This window comes from Scyliorhinus torazame, chromosome 9 (genome assembly GCF_047496885.1).
Source record: "Scyliorhinus torazame isolate Kashiwa2021f chromosome 9, sScyTor2.1, whole genome shotgun sequence".
Lineage (NCBI taxonomy): Eukaryota > Metazoa > Chordata > Chondrichthyes > Carcharhiniformes > Scyliorhinidae > Scyliorhinus > Scyliorhinus torazame.
The window spans coordinates 261,023,931-261,043,802 of record NC_092715.1 but is presented as its reverse complement, the minus strand read 5'-3'; the positions used below and the strand labels follow the sequence as shown (position 1 = coordinate 261,043,802).

Genomic DNA, 19,872 nt, shown 5'->3' with positions numbered 1-19,872 from the left:
CACCACGTGGCTTAGAGCAGACTGGTTAGTTAGACTGAGTTACGATAGCAAGATTAGCAGGAGAGTCGAACTCATAGAGAACTGTGCTAATGGTTCAATAAATCACATTGAACTTACTTCAAAGTCTGGAGTATCTTTCGGTCAAAGCTGCATCGAGTTGCAGCCTGTGTTATCCCAGAGTACATAACACAACAGACTCAACAATGGATCCTTAGAGGCTCCAGGGCTCTGGATGAGGTGATGCTGCCTGGCAGACACACCATGGTGGCCAGTTCCACTTTCGCACCATTCTCTGAATAATTCTCTCTTGGAAATTTTAATAAGGTTCGGGGAGTCCAAAATAAGTAAAAGTAAACTACATTTTACAACAATTATTTACATGAGTACCGGTAGAACCTCGCTGGGTACTCTCTCTCCTGTCGGTTGGTTCCAGACTGGCTGACCTTTTCTACAAGTACGGGTAAGCTACCCCGCCCCTAGCGAGGGAGTTTGTCCTCCTCAAGGAGCACAGGGAAAACAATCACTCCCACCCCATGTGTCCTATTCTGGTCATTACAGATTAGCCAATAAAATCCATAAAAATATTATTTTTAAGGCCCCTATTCTTGCTCTTCCTGTAAGTAACCTCACCAAGGTTCCTTAGGCCGCACCTTCTAAGCCCACAACCCCTACCATTTGGAAGGACAAGGGTGGCAAACACATGGGAAAAACCCTGGGTGTGCCTCTACAAGGCACTCAGAATCCTGACTTGGAAACATATCGGCCGTTCCTTCACAGGCATTGGGTCAAAATCCTGGAATTCCCTCCCTAACAGCACGGTGGGTGTACCTACACCGCAGGGCCTGCAGTGGTTCAAGAAGGCAGCTCACCACCACCTTCACGACGGCAATGAGAGATGGGCAATAAATGCTGACCCAGCCAACGATGCCCACATCCCATAAATGCATTTTTTAAAAAGAAACATCTTCTCTATGCCTGGACTTTTGAACCCTTTCTATTCTAAAGGCCTTTATCAGGCCCTCTCTCAGCCTTTTCTTAGCCCCAATCTGTTTGGTCTTTCCTGATAGGTGGGTCTGCTCAGTTACAGAATGATAACATGGTTACTGAACAGAGGACATTCGGCCTGTTTTGTCCATGCCCGCTCTATGAGAGAGCAACTCAGCTAGTCCCGCCCTCTGCCCACCTTTTCCCAATAGCCCTGCAGAGCTTTTTTCCTTCTCGATTGAAAGCCACAGCTGAATCTGTCTCCACGACACTCTCAGGCAGTTCTTGGTGATTCTTTACTTTGCGTTTTCTCCAGTACCCTCCTGTGATAATGGAGGCTGGAACTGTGTACAGTCCATTAACTAATTTCATAAACAGAGAGTGTAGGACATATATGAGTAATAATGTTGAGATTTGACCACAATCTTTGTCAGCGAGTGGTTGGAGTCCCATGTCACGATGCTATGTATTGTTTCCTTCAGGGCCCCTCAGCTGTTGGACCAGGAGACATCCACCATGGTGGCAGTGAAGATGTTGAAGGAAGAAGCTTTGCCTGATATGCAAGCAGATTTCCAGAGAGAAGCGACCCTGATGGCGGAGTTTGACCACCCAAACATTGTCAAGCTATTAGGTAACTCCTGCTCTCTGAAGTGAAAATACCAATTACTACAACAACCACGGGGCGGCACGGTGGCACAGTAGTTAGCACGGCTGCCTCACAGCGCCAGGGACCCGGGTTCGATTCCGACCTCGGGTCACTGTCTGTGTGGAGTTTGCACATTCTCCCCGTGTGTGCATGGGTTTTCTCCGGCTGCTCCGGTTTCCTCCCGCAGTCCAAAGATGTACAGGTTAGGTGGATTGGCCGTGATAAATTGCCCCTTCATGTACTACAAAAGGTTAGGTGGGGTTACTGGGTTCAGGGGATAGGGTGGTGCGTGGGCCTAGATAGGGTGCTCTTCCGGAAGGTCGGTGCAGACACGCTGGGCCGAATGGCATCCTTCTGCACTGTAGGGATTCTATGATTCTACGAACAACTTGCATTTGTATCGCAACTTTAATGAAATGTGTCACTGAGCCACATTAAGGGATATAATATCGATGAGCAATTAGCTGGAGCAAATAATAATAATAATAATAATAATAATAATCGCTTATTGTCATAAGTAGGCTTCAATGAAGTTACTGTGAAAAGCCCCTCGTCGCCACATTCCCACACCTGTTCGGGGAGGCCGTTACGGGAATTGAACCCGCGCTGCTGGCCTTGTTCTGCACTGCAAGCCAGCTGTTTAGCCCACTGTGCTAAACCAGCAAAGTGGTAGGTTTTAAGGAACGTCTTAAAGGGGGGGGGCAGAGCGGTGGGGAGGTTTAGAGAGGATATTCCACAGCTTGGGAGCCTCAGGCAACTGAAGGCATGGCCGCCACTGGGGGAGCAATTAAACTCGGCGAGGTGCCAGAGATCGGAATTGGAGCAGCACAGAGATCTGGGAGGTTTGCGGGTTGGAGGAGATTACAAGGGTGAGGCCACCGTGCGAGATGAGAGTTTTAAAATTGAGGCCTTGCTCAACCTGTGGCGAATGTGGGTCAGTTAAGTCAGGGATGATGACTGATCGGAACTGGTGCCAGTTAGGACATTGGCAGCAGAGGTTTGGTTGATGTCAAGTTGATAGAAGGTAGAATGTGGGAGGCTGGCCAGGCGAGCATTAGAATAGCTGAGTCTAGACGAACAATGGCCCGGATGATGGTTTCAGCGACAGGCAGTGTTGCTAGAAGCGTTATTCTGCTCTGCTAATTAAGGCCTGCGACTTAGCGCCTTGGCAACCGGCCTAGAGCAACCTCAAACTGCGCCTTATCAATTTCTAAAGCTATTCAAGGTATCTGTCAGGGAAATTGTTGATTTCATGTGGAGGAACAGCTGTTCCATTCATGTGTGGAATATATACAGTGGGGCCAAAGCCAGGGTCTGAACTGAGGCCTTGTCAAAAGAAGTTGTTCCTTTGCGAATACACAGAGGAAAAACACATCAGCAAAATGCAACAGGAGTGCAGGCCAAGCATTCGCGAGTGATGAGCACTATGCGTGTGACTAATAATCCACCCCAGGGCCCGAGTAAGGAAACATTTCACATGCTGTTGTGTTGCCTGAGATGCTGTACTTCTCACACAGCTCCAGTCCATGATGTGCTATTCGGAAAGTTTCATGTGCAGCAGACCCAAGTCTGCTGGTATTATGGACGTGGGTCTTAAATGTAGTGGCCAAGGATCTGGACATTTTGCGTTGCTTGCCGGCCATACCAATGGGGTACCCTCCGTGGGGAGTCACCTTCAGCGGGACAGGGAGATCCCGCCCGTGGGAAAGACCAGCAAATCCCGGCCTATGTACAATATAGACTTAGCACGAGACTCTACATAGAACTCTCTCTCCGTGCTCTTTTGTCATGTGATCTGATGATGATGTAGACTACACATTCAGATATTTCACATCAACTCTTTATACCCCATGTCTCTCCCCCAAGTCCAAGTATTTTATTGCTTCCGCTACCATCCTCTAAGGTAGGTGAAAAGATCCCACTGCTGCTACTTTGGTGGCCTGACCTAACGTGTGAGCAAATCTTTCCAAATGCAGCCTTTTGCCAATTTTAACTGAACAAAGTGGTCCTGTCTGATCGAAAGGACTGGAATTCTGCAGCACCTGGCATGATCTAAGACCGCCCCCAAGTGCATTGCAACTTTTAAATTGTTGTCACTGTTGTAATGAAGGACTGACGGTAATCAATTTACACACGGCAAGATCCCACAAACAACAAGTTGATAATGACCAGAAAACCTGTTTTTTTTTAAGTGACATTGGTTGGGGGTTTTATATTGGCCAAACAACAGCGGCAACTCCGTTGGTCATCTTTGGATCGTTCCATGGGAATTTTCACTTCCTCCCGAGGGAGCAGGCAGGCAGGTCCCCGGGATCAGCAGGTTCCTGACTGGACAATATAGATTTCCACGGCGACGTCACGGCCAGGATGGTGTTTCATTACTTTTTATTTTTCATAAATATTTTTATTGAAGTTTACATTTTTACGCTGTACAAGAGATGGGTGAAACAGTTATTATTTAGAATTTACATGTTGTTCCTTTTCGGCAACCCCTCTCCACCCCCTCTTTTGTTCCTCCCCCGCTCCCGCCCTCCCCTTTTCTCCAGTCTCCGGGTCCTATCCCAGGCCCTGCCCTTCACTGCAGATGATTTGTTTTGCCCTCTGGTCCCCATGTTGCTCTCTCACCGGGTTCCCTCTTGGCGTTTCTTTGGGTCTCTTCCCCTTGTTGCACCCCCCCCCCCCGCTCCTGTCTGCGTTCCATGGCTTTAGTGGTTCCCATGCGGCCCCCCGCCCCCAACACCCGTTCTCTCCGTTGTTGGCCTCAAACAGGCCTTGGAACAGGCTGATGAATAGACCCCAGGCTTTGTGGAAGCGCTCGTCCGGCCCTCATAGTCATAGAATTTACAGTGCAGAAGGAGGCCATTCGGCCCATCAAGTCTGCACCGGCACTTACAAAGAGCACCCTACTCAAGCCCACGTATCTACCCTATCACCGTAACCCAGTAACCCCCACTTAACCTTTTTTTTTGGACACTAAGGGCAATTTAGCATGGCCAATCCACCTATCCTGCACATCTTTGGACTGTGGGAGGAAACCGGAGCACCTGGAGGAAGCCCACGCACACACGGGGAGAACGTGCAGACTCCGCACAGGCAGTGAAGCCGGGAATCGAACCTGGGGCCCCGGAGCCGTGAAGCAACTGTGCTAACCACTGTGCTACCGTGCTGCCCTCAGATGGTGTCCTTGATCTTCTCCAGATGGAGAAATTCTGACAGGTCTGCCAGCCAGTCTGCAGCTGTGGGTGGTGCTGCTGATCGCCAGCCGAGCAGGATTCTCCGGCAGGCGACTAGGGAAGCAAAGGCAAGGGCCACATGCGGCCCTCTTCCCCATGTGTAACTCTGGCTGCACCAATACCCCGAAGACTGCCACTCGCGGGCACAGCTTCACCCTCACCCCACAACCTTCGACATCACCTCGGAGAAGGTTGTCCAGAACCCGACAAGTCTGGGGCAGGCCCAAAACATGTGGGTGTGATTGGCCCGGCCTCCCTGCCACCGTTCACATTTGTCCTCCACCTCCGGGAAGAAGCTGCTCGTTCGGGTTCTGGTCAGGTGCGCTCTGTGCACCACTTTAAGCTGCATGAGGCTGATCCTTGCGCAGGAGGAGGTGGAGTTGGCCCTGCTCAGTGCTTCGCTCCAGAGTCCCCACCCTACTTCAGTCCCTAATTCTCCCTCTCATTTCTCCCTTGTTCCGCACAGTGGTGAGCACGTCCTTTCAAAAACTCGCCCATATATGTCCCCACGGTTCCTTTTTTCTGTACCGTGCATCCAGTAGCCCCTCCAACATGTTTCTCGGGACTCTAAGGTACCTCATCGTCTCCTTGGGCAGAAAGTTTTTGACTTGTAAATGTCAGAGTTTCTGTCCGTTCAGTAGTTCCAATCTCTCCATCAACTCTTCTAAGGTCGCAAGTCTCTCCCCGTGTAAAAGTCGCTGACCATCCCCCCATCTTTCCTCCACCTCTTAAAGGTGGCATCTGGCATGACTGGTGGAAACCTGATGGGGGCAATGGTGACAACTGGGTTAAACCCCCCCCAACACCAGCACACAAACACAATGAGCATTTTGTCTATTTTTGGGGAAAAAGGCCCTGGGGTGAAGATCGAGATGGATCTAAACATGAAGAGGAACCTGGGCAGTATGTTCACCTTGACCATCTGCACTCTCCCCGCCAGGGAAAACGGGAGCATGTCCCATCTCTGCAGGTCCTTTTCAACTTCCTCCGCCAGACTGGTCAGGTTCCATTTATGGATCTATGTCCTGGCATGGGCTATTTGGATGCCCAGGTAGTGGAATTTGCTTCGGGCTATTTTGAATGGGAGTCCCTCCAACTTTGCCCCTCCCCTGTTCGGTTTACCGGGAAAACCTCAACTTTTGCCCAGGTTGAGTCTGTAACCTGGGAAGGCAACAAACCCTTCCAGAAGTTTCGTGATTTCTTTCATGCCGCTTTGCAAGTCCGAGATGTAGAGGAGCAGATCATCCCCATGGAGTGAGACTCTGTGGGCTGGGAGACGGGTTGGGCGATGGGTTGGGCGATGGGTTGGGCGGTGGGTTGGGCGGTGGGTTGGGCGATGGGTTGGGCGATGGGTTGGGCGATGGGTTGGGCGATGGGTTGGGCGATGGGTTGGGTGATGGGTAGGGTGATGGGTAGGGTGATGAGTAGGGTGATGGGTTGGGTGATGGGCTGGGTGATGGGTTGGGTGATGGGTTGGGTGATGGGTTGGGTGATGGGTTGGGTGATGGGTTGGGTGATGGGTTGGATGGTCGGCTGAGTGATGGGGTGGGTAATGGGTTGGGTAATGGGTTGGGTGATGGGTTGGGTGCTGGGTTGGGTGATGGGTTGGGTGCTGGGTTGGGTGATGGGTTGGGTGATGGGTTGGGTGATGGGTTGGGTGATGGGTTGGGTGATGGGTTGGGTAATAGAACATAGAACATAGAAAATACAGCACAGAACAGGCCCGTCAGCCCACGATGTTGTGCCGAACCTTTGTCCGAGATTAATCATAGATTATCATTGAATTTACAGTGCAGAAGGAGGCCATTCGGCCCTTTGAGTCTGCACCGGCCCTTGGAAAGAGCACCCTACCCAAACTGAACACCTCCACCCAACACCAAGGGCAATTTTGGATACTAAGGGCAATTTATCATGGCCAATCCACCTAACCTGCACATCTTTGGACTGTGGGAGGAAACCGGAGCACCCGGAGGAAACCCACGCAGACACGGGGAGGATGTGCAGACAGTGACCCAAGCCGGAATCGAACCTGGGACCCTGGAGCTGTGAAGCAATTGTGCTATCCACAATGTTACCGTGCTGCCCTTAAGAACAAATAAATCTACACTATATCATTTTACCGTAATCCATGTACCTATCCAATAGCTGCTTGAAGGTCCCTAATGTTTCTGACTCAACTACTTCCACAGGCAGTGCATTCCATGCCCCCACTACTCTCTGGGTGAAGAACCTACCTCTGATATCCCTCCTATATCTTCCACCTTTCACCTTAAATTTATGTCCCCTTGTAATGGTTTGTTCCACCCGGGGAAAATATCTCTGACTGTCTATCTATTCCCCTGATCATCTTATAAACCTCTATCAAGTCGCCCCTCATCCTTCTCCGTTCTAATGAGAAAAGGCCTAGCACCCTCAACCTTTCCTCGTAAGACCTACTCTCCATTCCAGGCAACATCCTGGTAAATCTTCTTTGCACCTTTTCCAAAGCTTCCACATCCTTCCTAAAATGAGGCGACCAGAACTGTACACAGTACTCCAAATGTGGCCTTACCAAAGTTTTGTACAGCTGCATCATCACCTCACGGCTCTTAAATTCAATCCCTCTGTTAATGAACGTGAGCACACCATAGGCCTTCTTCACAGCTCTATCCACTTGAGTGGCAACTTTCAAAGATGTATGAACATAGACCCCAAGATTTCTCTGCTCCTCCACATTGCCAAGAACTCTACCGTTAACCCTGTATTCCGCATTCATATTTGTCCTTCCAAAATGGACAACCTCACACTTTTCAGGGTTAAACTCCATCTGCCACTTCTCAGCCCAGCTCTGCATCCTATCTATGTCTCTTTGCAGCCGACAACAGCCCTCCTTACTATCCACAACTCCACCAATCTTCATATCGTCTGCAAATTTATTGACCCACCCTTCAACTCCCTCATCCAAGTCATTAATGAAAATCACAAACAGCAGAGGACCCAGAACTGATCCCTGCGGTACGCCACTGGTAACTGGGATCCAGGCTGAATATTTGCCATCCACCACCACTCTCTGACTTCTATCGGTTAGCCAGTTCGTTATCCAACTGGCCAAATTTCCCACTATCCCATGCCTCCTTACTTTCTGCAGAAGCCTACCATGGGGAACCTTATCAAATGCCTTACTAAAATCCATGTACACTACATCCACTGCTTTACCTTCATCCACATGCTTGGTCACCTCCTCACAGGTTTGTAAGGCAAGACCTACCCCTCACAAATCCGTGCTGACTATCCCTAATCAAGCAGTGTCTTTCCAGATGCTCAGAAATCCTATCCTTCAGTACCCTTTCCATTACTTTGCCTACCACCGAAGTAAGACTAACTGGCCTGTAATTCCCAAGGTTATCCCTAGTCCCTTTTTTGAACAGGGGCATGACATTCGCCACTCTCCAATCCCCTGGTACCACCCCTGTTGACAGTGAGGACGAAAAGATCATTGCCAACAGCTCTGCAATTTCATCTCTTGCTTCCCATAGAATCCCGTCAGGCCCGGGGGACTTGTCTATCCTCACGTTTTTCAAAATGCCCAACACATCTTCCTTCCTAACAAGTATTTCGTCGAGCTTACCAGTCTGTTTCACACTGTCCTCTCCAACAATATCGCCCCTCTCATTTGTAAACACAGAAGAAAAGTACTTGTTCAAGACCTCTCCTATCTCTTCAGACTCAATACACAATCTCCCGCTACTGTCCTTGATCGGACCTACCCTCGCTCTAGTCATTCTCATATTTCTCACATATGTCTAAAAGGCCTTGGGGTTTTCCTTGATCCTACCCGCCAAAGATTGTTCATGCCCTCTCTTAGCTCTCCTAATCCCTTTCTTCAGTTCCCTCCTGGCTATCTTGTATCCCTCCAATGCCCTGTCTGAACCTTGTTTCCTCAGCCTTACATAAGTCTCCTTTTTCCTTTTAACAAGACATTCAACCTCTCTTGTCAACCATGGTTCCCTCACTCGACCATCTCTTCCCTGCCTGACAGGGACATACATATCAAGGACACGTAGTACCTGTTCCTTGAACAAGTTCCACATTTCACTTGTGTCCTTCCCTGACAGCCTATGTTCCCAACTTATGCACTTCAATTCTTGTCTGACAACATCGTATTTACCCTTCCCCCAATTGTAAACCTTGCCATGTTGCACACACCTATCCCTCTCCATTACTAAAGTGAAAGTCACAGAATTGTGGTCACCATCTCCAAAATGCTCCCCCACTAAAAAATCTATCACTTGCCCTGGTTCATTACCAAGTACTAAATACAATATTGCCCCTCCTCTGGTCGGACTATCTACGTACTGTGTTAGAAAAGCTTCCTGGACACACTGCACAAACACCACCCCATCCAAACTATTTGATCTAAAGAGTTTCCACTCAATATTTGGGAAGTTAAAGTCACCCATGACTACTACCCTGTGACTTCTGCACCTTTCCAAAATCTGTTTCCCAATCTGTTCCTCCACATTTCTGCTACTATTGGGGTAATGGGTTGGGTGATGGGTAGGGTGATCTGTTGGGTGATGGGTTGGGTGATGGGTTGGGTTATGGGTTGGGTGATGGGTAGGGTGATCTGTTGGGTAGGTGGGTAATGGTTTGGGTGATGGGTTGTTTGGAGCTTTGTGCACTCACTCCGACGCCTAGGCTGTGCCTCTCCACGTTCCCAATGACGTCTCTCAATGTGCTCAGTGCCTTCCTGAAAATGCCAACTCCATTTTGGTCAGTCACACGCTCGGGTCTCCCTTGAGTCAACAGTATGTTTGACCTCTTCGTGGTTGCTTTCAAAACACCTCTAAAACATTTCCGCTCCAGCCTTGGCCAGGCTCCCAGTAGAGCAGTTGTTCTGGTGTCAGACAGACAAGTCCTGCCCATCGAATCGAGAGATTAGTGCCTCGATGCTGGGCAAGTCGGCCTGGGAGAAGTAGCTACGTCCGACCATCTTTCTTTCCCTCACATTTGGAGACACGTGTGAAGTCCCCACTGGTGGTACCTCTCCAGGGCTTTCGCGGTGTCTGCTGTCGGTTGTTCCAATCTCTGAGCAGTGAGGAGCCCGGTAATCACTGAGGCACGAAAAAAATCATCCTCTCCAACCGATTGGATGATTCTTGACTGTCTTTCAAACAGCCTTCTTCCCAACACTGATATTTCTGTAACCAATAAACGGGTGTACTTATGTCCAAAAAAATTTATTTGTCTATGTTGCTAAGATATTTTCCCAGGATTTATTGCAGCAATGAATCCTTTATTTGCTGGAGGCTTGTGGACAAATCGAGAGGGGTTGGCTGAGGTCAGGAAAGGCAGGGAGGTAATTGGGCAAAAAAGGAAAACATGCCTCAGATGGTATCAAATGGTTTAGTTTGTGTCATTAGAGCAGTGTGCTAGTCATAATCTGAAAATAAACTATTTGTTTCGAAGGTTTTGTCCTGTTCGCCTGGTGACAATGACCTGCTGCCAGGTAATGTTAAAAAAGGCCCATGGTGATTTGCCTGGCAATCAGCATCGATAATCCCTCGGCTACACACTCAGCTAAACACAATCATATTATGTTACATCCAGGAAACAGTGTGGGCCTTTAAAAAGAACACTACCTTCCATTTTTTAAAAATGACTGATTGTCTTATCGACCAGCCAGCGAATGCCAGCAATGCCAAGTTGTTTTGCCTTTATTTTTCCATTAGCTCATGCTGGGCCCAGACTCCGAGGCCCCGTTTACAGTCCAACAAAGATCATTTATCTCAAGAGGCTTGGAATATAAAAGCAGGGATGTACTTCTGAAGCTTTATAAAGCATTAGTTAGGCCCCATTTAGAATACTGTGAGCAATTTTGGGCCCCACACCTCAGGAAGGACTTACTGGCACTGGAGCGGGTCCAGCGGAGATTCACACGGATGATCCCAGGAATGGTAGGCCTAACGTACGATGAACGTCTGAGGATCCTGGGATTATATTCATTGGAGTTTAGGAGGTTGAGGAGAGATCTAATAGAAACTTACAAGATAATAAATGGCTTAGATAGGGTGGACGTAGGGAAGTTGTTTCCATTAGCAGGGGAGACTAGGACCCGGGGGCACAGCCTTAGAATAAAAGGGAGTGACTTTAGAACAGAGATGAGGAGAAATTTCTTCAGCCAGAGAGTGGTGGGTCTGTGGAATTCATTGCCACAGAGGGCGGTGGAGGCCGGGACGTTGGGTGTCTTTAAGACAGAAGTTGATAAATTCTTGATTTCTCGAGGAATTAAGGGCTATGGAGAGAGAGCGGGTAAATGGAGTTGAAATCAGCCATGATTGAATGGTGGAGTGGACTCGATGGGCCGAATGGCCTTACGTCCACTCCTATGTCTTATGGTCTTATTTCCTCCGGATTTGACACTGAGAGTCTCCCTCCCTTCGGTTTACGAGCTGCGAGTTGCTGAATCGCTTGCTGAGGTGCACTGTTGTATCCGACTGATTGCGCAATGTCGCTGCGACGCGCTGGGTGGCGCTCTCGTCTCCAAGTCAGAAGGTTGTGGGTTCGAGGCCCACCCCAGACACTTGAGCCCATAATCCAGGTGTTTGCCCCTGGTTGGGGATTGAGGGAGTGCAGCACTGTCGGAGGTGCCTGCTTTCAGGGGGGATGATAAACGGAGGCCGTGCCTGCTCTCTCAGGAGGATGTGAAAGATCCTGCAACATTGTTTCAAAGAAGGACAGAAAGGGAGGGTCTTCGTGGACCAATATAGATCCCTCAACCAACAGCTACTACCGATAATCTCATTGCTCTTTGGGAGAGCTGGCTCGGTGCAGAGTAGCTGCCGTACATCATTGACACAAAGCACTTTGGGATGTGCTGTGGTTGAGTGGGGTGCTGTATGAATGCAAGTTCTGCATTTCTCATTTGTAAGAGCACAATGCGGAAATTGAACTTTCCAGTTGTTCAATGCACCTGGAGGTCATTGACAACCAGAACAAGGAGACGGTCAAGTAGTGGGAATGTCAGTGGACTCATAATCCAGAGGCCCAGGCTTCTGGAGACGTGATTCAAAACCCACAACAATTAATAAATTTGACTGATTACTAAATCTGGAATTGAAACTATCATCGATTGATGCATAAACCCACTAGAAGAAAATCTGGCCTCCAATGTGACTCCCGGGGTTGATTCTTGAACTGAGGGGTTTACAGAGGGCAATTAGAGATGGTCAAGGAATGGATGACTTTGCCAACGACACCCACCCCCAGATCCCATGAAAGAATAAAAAGCACTTGTCCACTTGCCTGGGTTTTCCTCCACAATCTCACCTTAAATTAGGCACGTCCACTACTTGCAAAGAGAGGAATTGTCCCTGATGTTCTGGGTCAACATTTGCCCCTCAATCATCACCTGGAACAATAAATCGGGAATAGACAAGGGGAGCGCAGAGGTGTTTGGGAAGCTTGTCGGGCTGGAGGGGATTACGGAGGCCAGGAAGGGGTTTGTAGGCAAGGACGAGAAATTTAAAATTGAGGTTGTACCAGACCAGGCGGCCTTGTGGTCAGCGAGCACAGGAGGAATGAGCTCAATTGACATTGGGGTGCAGCTGCGAAACTGGCCAGGAGGGCATTGGAATAGTCAATACTCAGGGTAACAGCAGGCTGGGGACTGGGGTAGGAGAAGGTGGAGTGGGAGGTGTAGTGGGGGGGGTGGGGGGGATAGGGGGTGGAGTGGGGGGGTGGGGGTGGTGTGGTGGGGGGGAGTGTGGGGGGTGGGGGGAGTGGTGGGGGTAGGGGGGTGGAGTGGGGGGGTTGGGTGGGGGGGAGTGATGGGGGTAGGGGGTGAGGGTTAGAGTGGGGGGGTGGGGGCTGGAGTAAGGGGGTGGAGGGGTGGGGTGGGGGTGGAGTGGTGGGGGTAGGGGGAGTGGAGTGGGGGGGTGGGGGATGGAGTGAGGGGGGGTGGGGGTGGAGTGGTGGGAGGTAGGGGGGGTGAAGTGGGGGGTGGGGTAGGGGGTGGGGTGGGGCGGTGGTGGGGTGGGGGGAGTGGTGGGGGTAGGGGTGTGGAGTGGGGGGTGGGGGGGAGTGGTGGGGTGTAGGGGGAGTGGAGTGGGGGGGTGGGGGGGTGGAGTGGTGGGGGGTAGGGGGAATGGAGTGGGGGTGGGGGGTGGAGTGGGGGGGGGGTGAGGTGGGAGGGTCTCCCCTTTGATCTTTCACACCTGCAATCCCTTCTTGCTGGACTCTGAACCTACAAGTAGGACCTCTGGAGATCCCAAAGTGCAAAGCACAACAAAACTGACCATTAAAGATGTTGAAAGAATACACAACCGAGCAGCACAGTAAAATATGGGGTGAGATTCTCTGGCCACTCCCCAGCGTGTTTCCCGGCAGCGGGAAGGGGCCTGCTGTTGGCCCTCGGCGGAACCTTCTGGTCCAGCCGCTGCCAATGGGATTTCCCATTCAATCCACTCCATTGCCGCCACGAAACGCTGCCGGTTTGGAGGATTCCTCCGAACGCGAACAGACGGACGATCGCGCCCATGGTAACAGCACACCCAGCCCATTCTATATCTTGATTAGAAGTGCGCGGAATTCACATTCTCAAAGAAAAAAAACTTCAATCCCACACGGAATGACATCACATACACCATACCGAAACAGGCCATTCAGCCCGGCGAGGGTGTGCCAGCCTTGGTGCGCAACACATCAGTCACCTCGTCTCACCAATCAGTAAATCCTGCTAATCCTTTCTCCTCCATAAACATACCCAACTTCCCCGTGGATGCATCTATGCCATTCGCCACAAACACTTCCTGTGCAAAAGGCTTGTGTTTTTACCGTACCTTTCACACCCTCGGGCAGTGTAAACCTCTATAAGATCTTTGAAGTACTTTTATAAGGATAGTCATTGTTGCAATCCGGCAGCCAATTGACATACAGCAAGGTCCCACGGCCAACAATTTAATAACCAGACAGCCCGCTTTAATGATGTGGATTGAGGGATAAACATTGCTGAGGCTCAGGGGGGAGAACTCAAGTTCAATGGAATAGTTTACACACACCTCAAGGGGGCCGATCGAGTCTCAATTTAAAATTTCATCTCAAAGCTAGAAGGCATAATTCTCCGTTCCTGAGGCAGAGGACGCCATTCTCCGGGCACCTTGCGCTCAAGCGAGAGCACGACCCGGCCGGAGAGTCCCGGGAGAGGCCTGCAGCGAGGCCTCCCGACAGGCTCGGCGCCTCGCGAGATTCACCGGAGCCCCGCTAGGTGTCGGAATTGGAACTCCGCCCCAAGTGGACGGGACCAAGTAACACCCGCGGATGTAGGTGGTAAACCTACTTCCCACCTACCTGCCCAGGATCCACCGGCCTCTTTCGATTCTCTGGCCTCCCAGGGGAGGCTGCAGCCAGGTGCCGATCAGTACTGGCCCTCACAAATGTGGAACACAATCGATTCCAGTGAGAAACGGTGCTGGATTCGCTGGGTCCGTGATTCATACTCAGGAGGCTGACAAGCTGCAGCCGCACATACACACTTCACTCCCCACACACACCATCCCAGCCAAGAAGATGGCACTGGTTGCAGTGGAGTGCGCCCATCCCGTTGAGTGGTTGGGAAGGTGAAGTGTTTCTGTGGAGGAGGGTAGGAAAACACGCCAAATCATCTGGCCCCAACCTCACTAACTATGCAGCTGGGTGTTTTCTGAGGTAATTCAGGGTGGCATGTAGTCCACCGTCCTATTGGAAAAGTGCCCAACGTCACTCACCCACTATTTAAAAAAGGTGAACCGCCTGAAAATGAAGATAGATCTCTGGGAACACTCTTGAGGCCAGAAACTAGATCTCCCGGAACATTCTGAAGCTGGAAAATGACCCCCTCCAGGACACCCAAACTGGAAGGTCCACCTGCGGATGGTCCCCGGACAGACCCCCGGACGCCCCCCCCCCCCCCCACACACCCTCCGCTGCGGAATTCCTGGGTCCAGGGTTGCTGGCTGTCTCCATCCTTGACCCCGGAGTTGTTCCAGATGTGTTTGGCAGGGGCGTGTTTTCCCATGGCGCCATGGAGACTCAGGCATGGGTGGCCAGGCCTCTGCCTGCATCGTATTGGCGGGACGCTATTCAGTTTCACAACAGCCTCCAGCGGGTTTCCCTACCTGCCGCGGCGGGCACCAACGGAAGATCCTGCCGTAAATTCACGCTGGCGCGAAACCGTTTTTTGGGCCCGCCATCGAACCCGCTGGGAAAGGCGCGGGGGAATTCCGCCCAGAATCTCTGACAGCGCAGCTCTCCCTCAATACTGCCCTGGTGTGTCAGCTTTACTCCCTGAAGGGGAACTAGAGCCCACAACGTTTTGTTCACTCTTGGGCCAAGAATATTCAGACGCGAGGCGGGTCCCTACAGCCTCTCCACTCTTTGGGTGAAGAGATTTGTTTTTGCGGAGTCCCTTATTGGGTTGACTATTGGCCGATCTTCTACATAGAGGGCTTTTGCTTTGGGCTCCCCCGCTAAATAACCAAAAAGCTTTTTGCAAAACATTGCTTTTCAGGCCAAACAAGCCTTGGTGGTAAAACGCCTGATCAGGCATCTTTCTAACGCATTTTCATTGAAAGCATTAAGCAAACAAATAACTGAAATACATTGGGGTACATTAATGAAACCCAGCTGCATAATTGTCCAATGGAACAAGTTCAAATGCATGTGATTGATAATGAAAATGATGCACCATCGGATTCTATTTATAGGCTGCGGTGCTTCAGTGTTTTTTTTTCCAGTCAGCAAAAGATCCAAATAAATGACAAACAGAACAGAATACGCAGGACGACTCCAGTCGGATTCTGCCAGCAACTTCAGAACTCTTTTTTTTTAGAAAACTGGCCAACCCGGAGGACCCAATTCAAAGAATAAAGCTCACGCGTGTCCCAGACGGGGTTATTGAGAAGCCTCCCAGTTCCACAGGGCAGGGCCAGGTTTCACACGTCGACCGACCTGAACCCCTCCCAACACCCCATGAGCAAGAGGGGGGGCAAGGCAAGAGGAGCAAGGCTAAACCCCGCCCTCCTCCCCCCCACCCCTACCCTCCTGCACTGAATTCGTAGCCATTCAATTTTGGCCAACCATCATCGACAAAGAATAATATAATGTTTTTACAATAACCACCTTGTTTCTGAAACTAGGAGGAATACCATTTTCAAGATAAATATCCGTGCACAAGTTTGTCTTCAGAGTCCTGCTCATTTGCTCGATGGTTTTCATGGTTATAAATACTTACATGGAAATTTACAAAGACCAATAGGGGGCAGCAGGGCGGCACAGTGGTTAGCACTGTTGCCGCAAAGCACCAGGGTCCCAGGTTCGATTCCGGCTTGGGTCACTGTCTGTGCGGAGTCTGCACATCCTCCCCGTGTGTGCGTGGGTTTCCTCCGGGTGCCCCGGTTTCCTCCCACAGTCTAAAGATGTGCAGGTTAGGTGGATTGGCCATGTTAAATTGCCCCTGAGTGTCCAGGGATGTGCAGATTAGGTTATGGAGATAGGACTGGATGGACGTGTGTAGAGTGCACATTCGAAGGGCCGGTACGGACTGAATGGCCTCCTTCTGCACTGTCGGGATTCTATGGTTCTACGATCAGGCAACCCAATACCTCGAGATACATTGGGAGAATTCATCGTGCTCCACATTAAACAAAATCAGACACTGGGTCACGTATGGACATATGAGGGCAGATGATTGTGAGGTGGAAAGGTTTAAGGAGGAAATTCCCGAGTTTTGGGCCTAGGTAACTGAAAGCCAGACCGTCAGTGACGGAGGGATCAAAAATCAGGAAGTGGTTGAAACCAAAGGAAAGAGATCATGGAATGATTTGAAAATTAAATAATTTTGAAATTGAAGCATTGCCAAGCAGAAGACAATGTAGATCAGCGAACACAGAAGGGGCCTGGGGTGCTAGTTAGGTGGCAACACAGTGTTTTAGATGAATTCAGGTTTGTGGAGAGGGTACTACTTGATGTCACCATTATATTTAGGAGGTGTTTTCTTTGCTCTCTCTACAGGGGTGTGCGCCATCGGAAAACCAATGTGCCTGCTCTTCGAGTACATGGCCTACGGGGACCTGAACGAGTTTTTACGCACGAGGTCAGCCATTAATGTCCGCACCTTGAGCCAGTTCAGCTTCCCTCAGCGGAGTGTGGGCTCAGGCACCGACCTGATGCCCCTCAGCTGCACCGACCAGCTCAACATCGCCAAACAGATCTCAGCAGGCATGACCTACCTGTCCGAGCGCAAGTTTGTCCATCGGGACCTGGCCACGCGCAACTGTTTGGTTGGAGAGAACCTGGTGGTAAAGATTGCTGACTTTGGGCTCTCCAGAAACATCTACTCTGCAGATTACTACAAGGCTAACGAGAACGATGCTATCCCCATCAGGTGGATGCCGCCCGAGTCGATATTCTTCAATCGCTACACCACCGAGTCCGATGTCTGGGCTTATGGTGTGATCCTTTGGGAAATCTTCTCCTCCGGCATGCAGCCCTACTATGGCATGGCCCACGAGGAGGTGATTTACTACGTTCGAGACGGGAACATCCTCTCGTGCCCCGAAAACTGCCCACCGGAGCTGTACAACCTGATGCGGCTCTGCTGGAGCAGCATGCCGACCGACAGGCCGAGCTTCGCAAGCATCCATCGCATCCTGGAGCGCATGCACGAGAGGACAGCTGTCCCGGGGCCAGTCTGACCCAGCCTCGAGCCCCTGTGACTCTGCGTAGCTCCGCGGACTGGCATCCCGATGGGAATGGGGAGCACGGTGCTGACTGGGCTGCACTGGGATGGATGACACGGACAGGAGAAATGGCGAGAATGGAGGGCACACACTGTGCCATCTGAACGGGCAGGAGCCAACAGTTACCATGGTAGAGATCTCCATTTCTGAAACTTTATCCAGATAACCCGTGCTCAGGTAGCATTGTAAAGATATCATAGAGTTATCATAGAATTTACAGTGCAGAAGGAGGCCATTCGGCCCATTGGGTCTGCACCGGCTCTTGGAAAGAGCACCCTACCCAAGGTCAACACCGCCACCCTATCCCCATAACCCAGTAACCCCACCCAACACTAAGGGCAATTTTGGACACTAAGGGCAATTTATTATGGCCAATCCACCTAACCTGCACAATCTTTGGACTGTGGGAGGAAACCGGAGCACGCGGAGGAAACCCACGCACACACGGGGAGGACGTGCAGACTCCGCACAGACAGTGACCCAAGCCGGGAATCAAACCTGGGACCCTGGAGCTGTGAAGCAATTGTGCTATCCGCAATGCTACCGTATCAGCCCCTCTCGTCCCTCAGTCATGAACGTTTTTGTGAATTATAGCTGGATTTTATTAGTGATATATGACAGCATATTGTGAGGGGTTTTGATAGGGTAGATAAAGGGAAACTTTTCACCGGCAGGAACGTTAGTAACCAGTGGACACAGATTTGGCGAAACGAAATGCACAGAAAATGTAAAGAAATAATGATCTGGGAATTCACCACCTGGAACAGATGCAACAGTCACTTCCAAAGGGGAATTGAACAAACCGTTGAGAAGGAGAAATCTGCGGGGATTTGGAGTGCGTAGGGAGCGGTATTAATTAGGTAGCTTCTTCAAGGAGCTGGCACAGGGCCAAAGGGCCTCATTCTGTTGTCTGATTTTACGACTCTGCTACCGAGACAAATTTTATCACAAAGCAGGACCGCTTCCGTCATTAACCACAAATGCGTTTTCTCTTTTAAAACATTGTGCTGCTTTGTACATTTTTCTCGTTGAGGAATGGGTGTTGTGGTAAAAGTGTAATTTTGGAGATGAATTTCAACAGACATCTGTCGAAAAGCTGTTTTCAGAGAGATGGCCCGGTCTAGATACCTGTTACTGTGGACAAATACTTCACGCTGCTGAATCTTTTGTTTTACTGGGTGACCAGGAGTTCTGGATATTCCTTATTGGCCTAAATATCGCACAGAGATCGAGGCGGATCACCAATGTTGTGAACTCTGGTGAAAAATCCCCACTGCATCTCCCCCTTGATGCTGACCAAAATCGCTGCGGGCCTCGGCAGGTGAGCTAACGATTCAGCATCTCTACCTGACCGTCAGCGAACAGTCTCCGACCAATTTGCTCAAGCTGCCTGTAACGGAGTAAGAATCTGTCCTGAGGAGCTTGGTTTTGAGACTGAGCCACTTCTGGATTCTTTATCTCCCCTCTTCCTTCACTTTCTTTGCTGCCCAGGTGAAGCAGTCCTTTCAGGCACGCCGGTCATCCTCCAGATTCTGGTTGTGCCACTTCACCCCAGTCCTTCATGGAATCCCGAAAACCAAACCTCTTAGCCAACAGCATCATCGCGGGCGGCACCGTGGTTAGTCCTGCTGCCTCACCTGTGTGGAGTTTACACGTCCTCCCTGTGCCTGCGTGTGTTTCCTCTGGTTGATCCGGTTTCCTCCCACAGTCCAAAGATGTGTAGATTAGGTGGACCGGCCATGGGTCCCTTAGTGTTCAAAGATATCACCAGAACCCTGACTACAGAACCACCTGTCCATGTGAGCTTGGAAGGATTGGAGGGGGGGGGGGGGGAACTGTGTTCTTGTCCCAAGGACATTGGATTCTGCCCTTTGATACATGGGCAGCAGGGTAGCACGGTGGGTAGCACTGTGGCTTCACAGCGCCAGGGACCCAGGTTCGATTCCCGGCTTGGGTCACCGTCTGTGCGGAGCCTGCACGTTCTCCCCCGTGTCTGCGTGGGTTTCCTCCGGGTGCTCCGGTTTCCTCCCACGAGTCCCGAAAGACGTGCTTGTTAGGTGAATTGGACATTCTGAATTCTCCCTCTGCGTACCCGAACAGGCGCCGGAATGTGGCGACTAGGGGCTTTTCACAGTAACTTCATTGCAGTGTTAATGTAAGCTTACTTGTGACACTAACAGAAGATTATTGCTAATAAAAGAGATTAGTTTGGGTTATGGGGAGAGGGTGAGGGAGTGGGCCTAGGTATGGTGCT

At 50.5% G+C, this 19,872-nt stretch overlaps 1 protein-coding gene across 1 annotated transcript; it reads left to right on the top strand.

Annotated features, from left to right (window-relative positions):
- The first annotated feature begins 1,443 nt into the window (after positions 1-1,443).
- Positions 1,444-17,895, top strand: LOC140430144 (muscle, skeletal receptor tyrosine-protein kinase-like). The gene is made up of 2 exons (XM_072517650.1): positions 1,444-1,615; positions 16,891-17,895. The coding sequence occupies exons 1-2, from the start codon at positions 1,444-1,446 to the stop codon at positions 17,571-17,573; spliced, it is 855 nt and encodes a 284-aa protein (XP_072373751.1). The 3' UTR covers positions 17,574-17,895.
- The last annotated feature ends 1,977 nt before the right edge of the window (positions 17,896-19,872 follow it).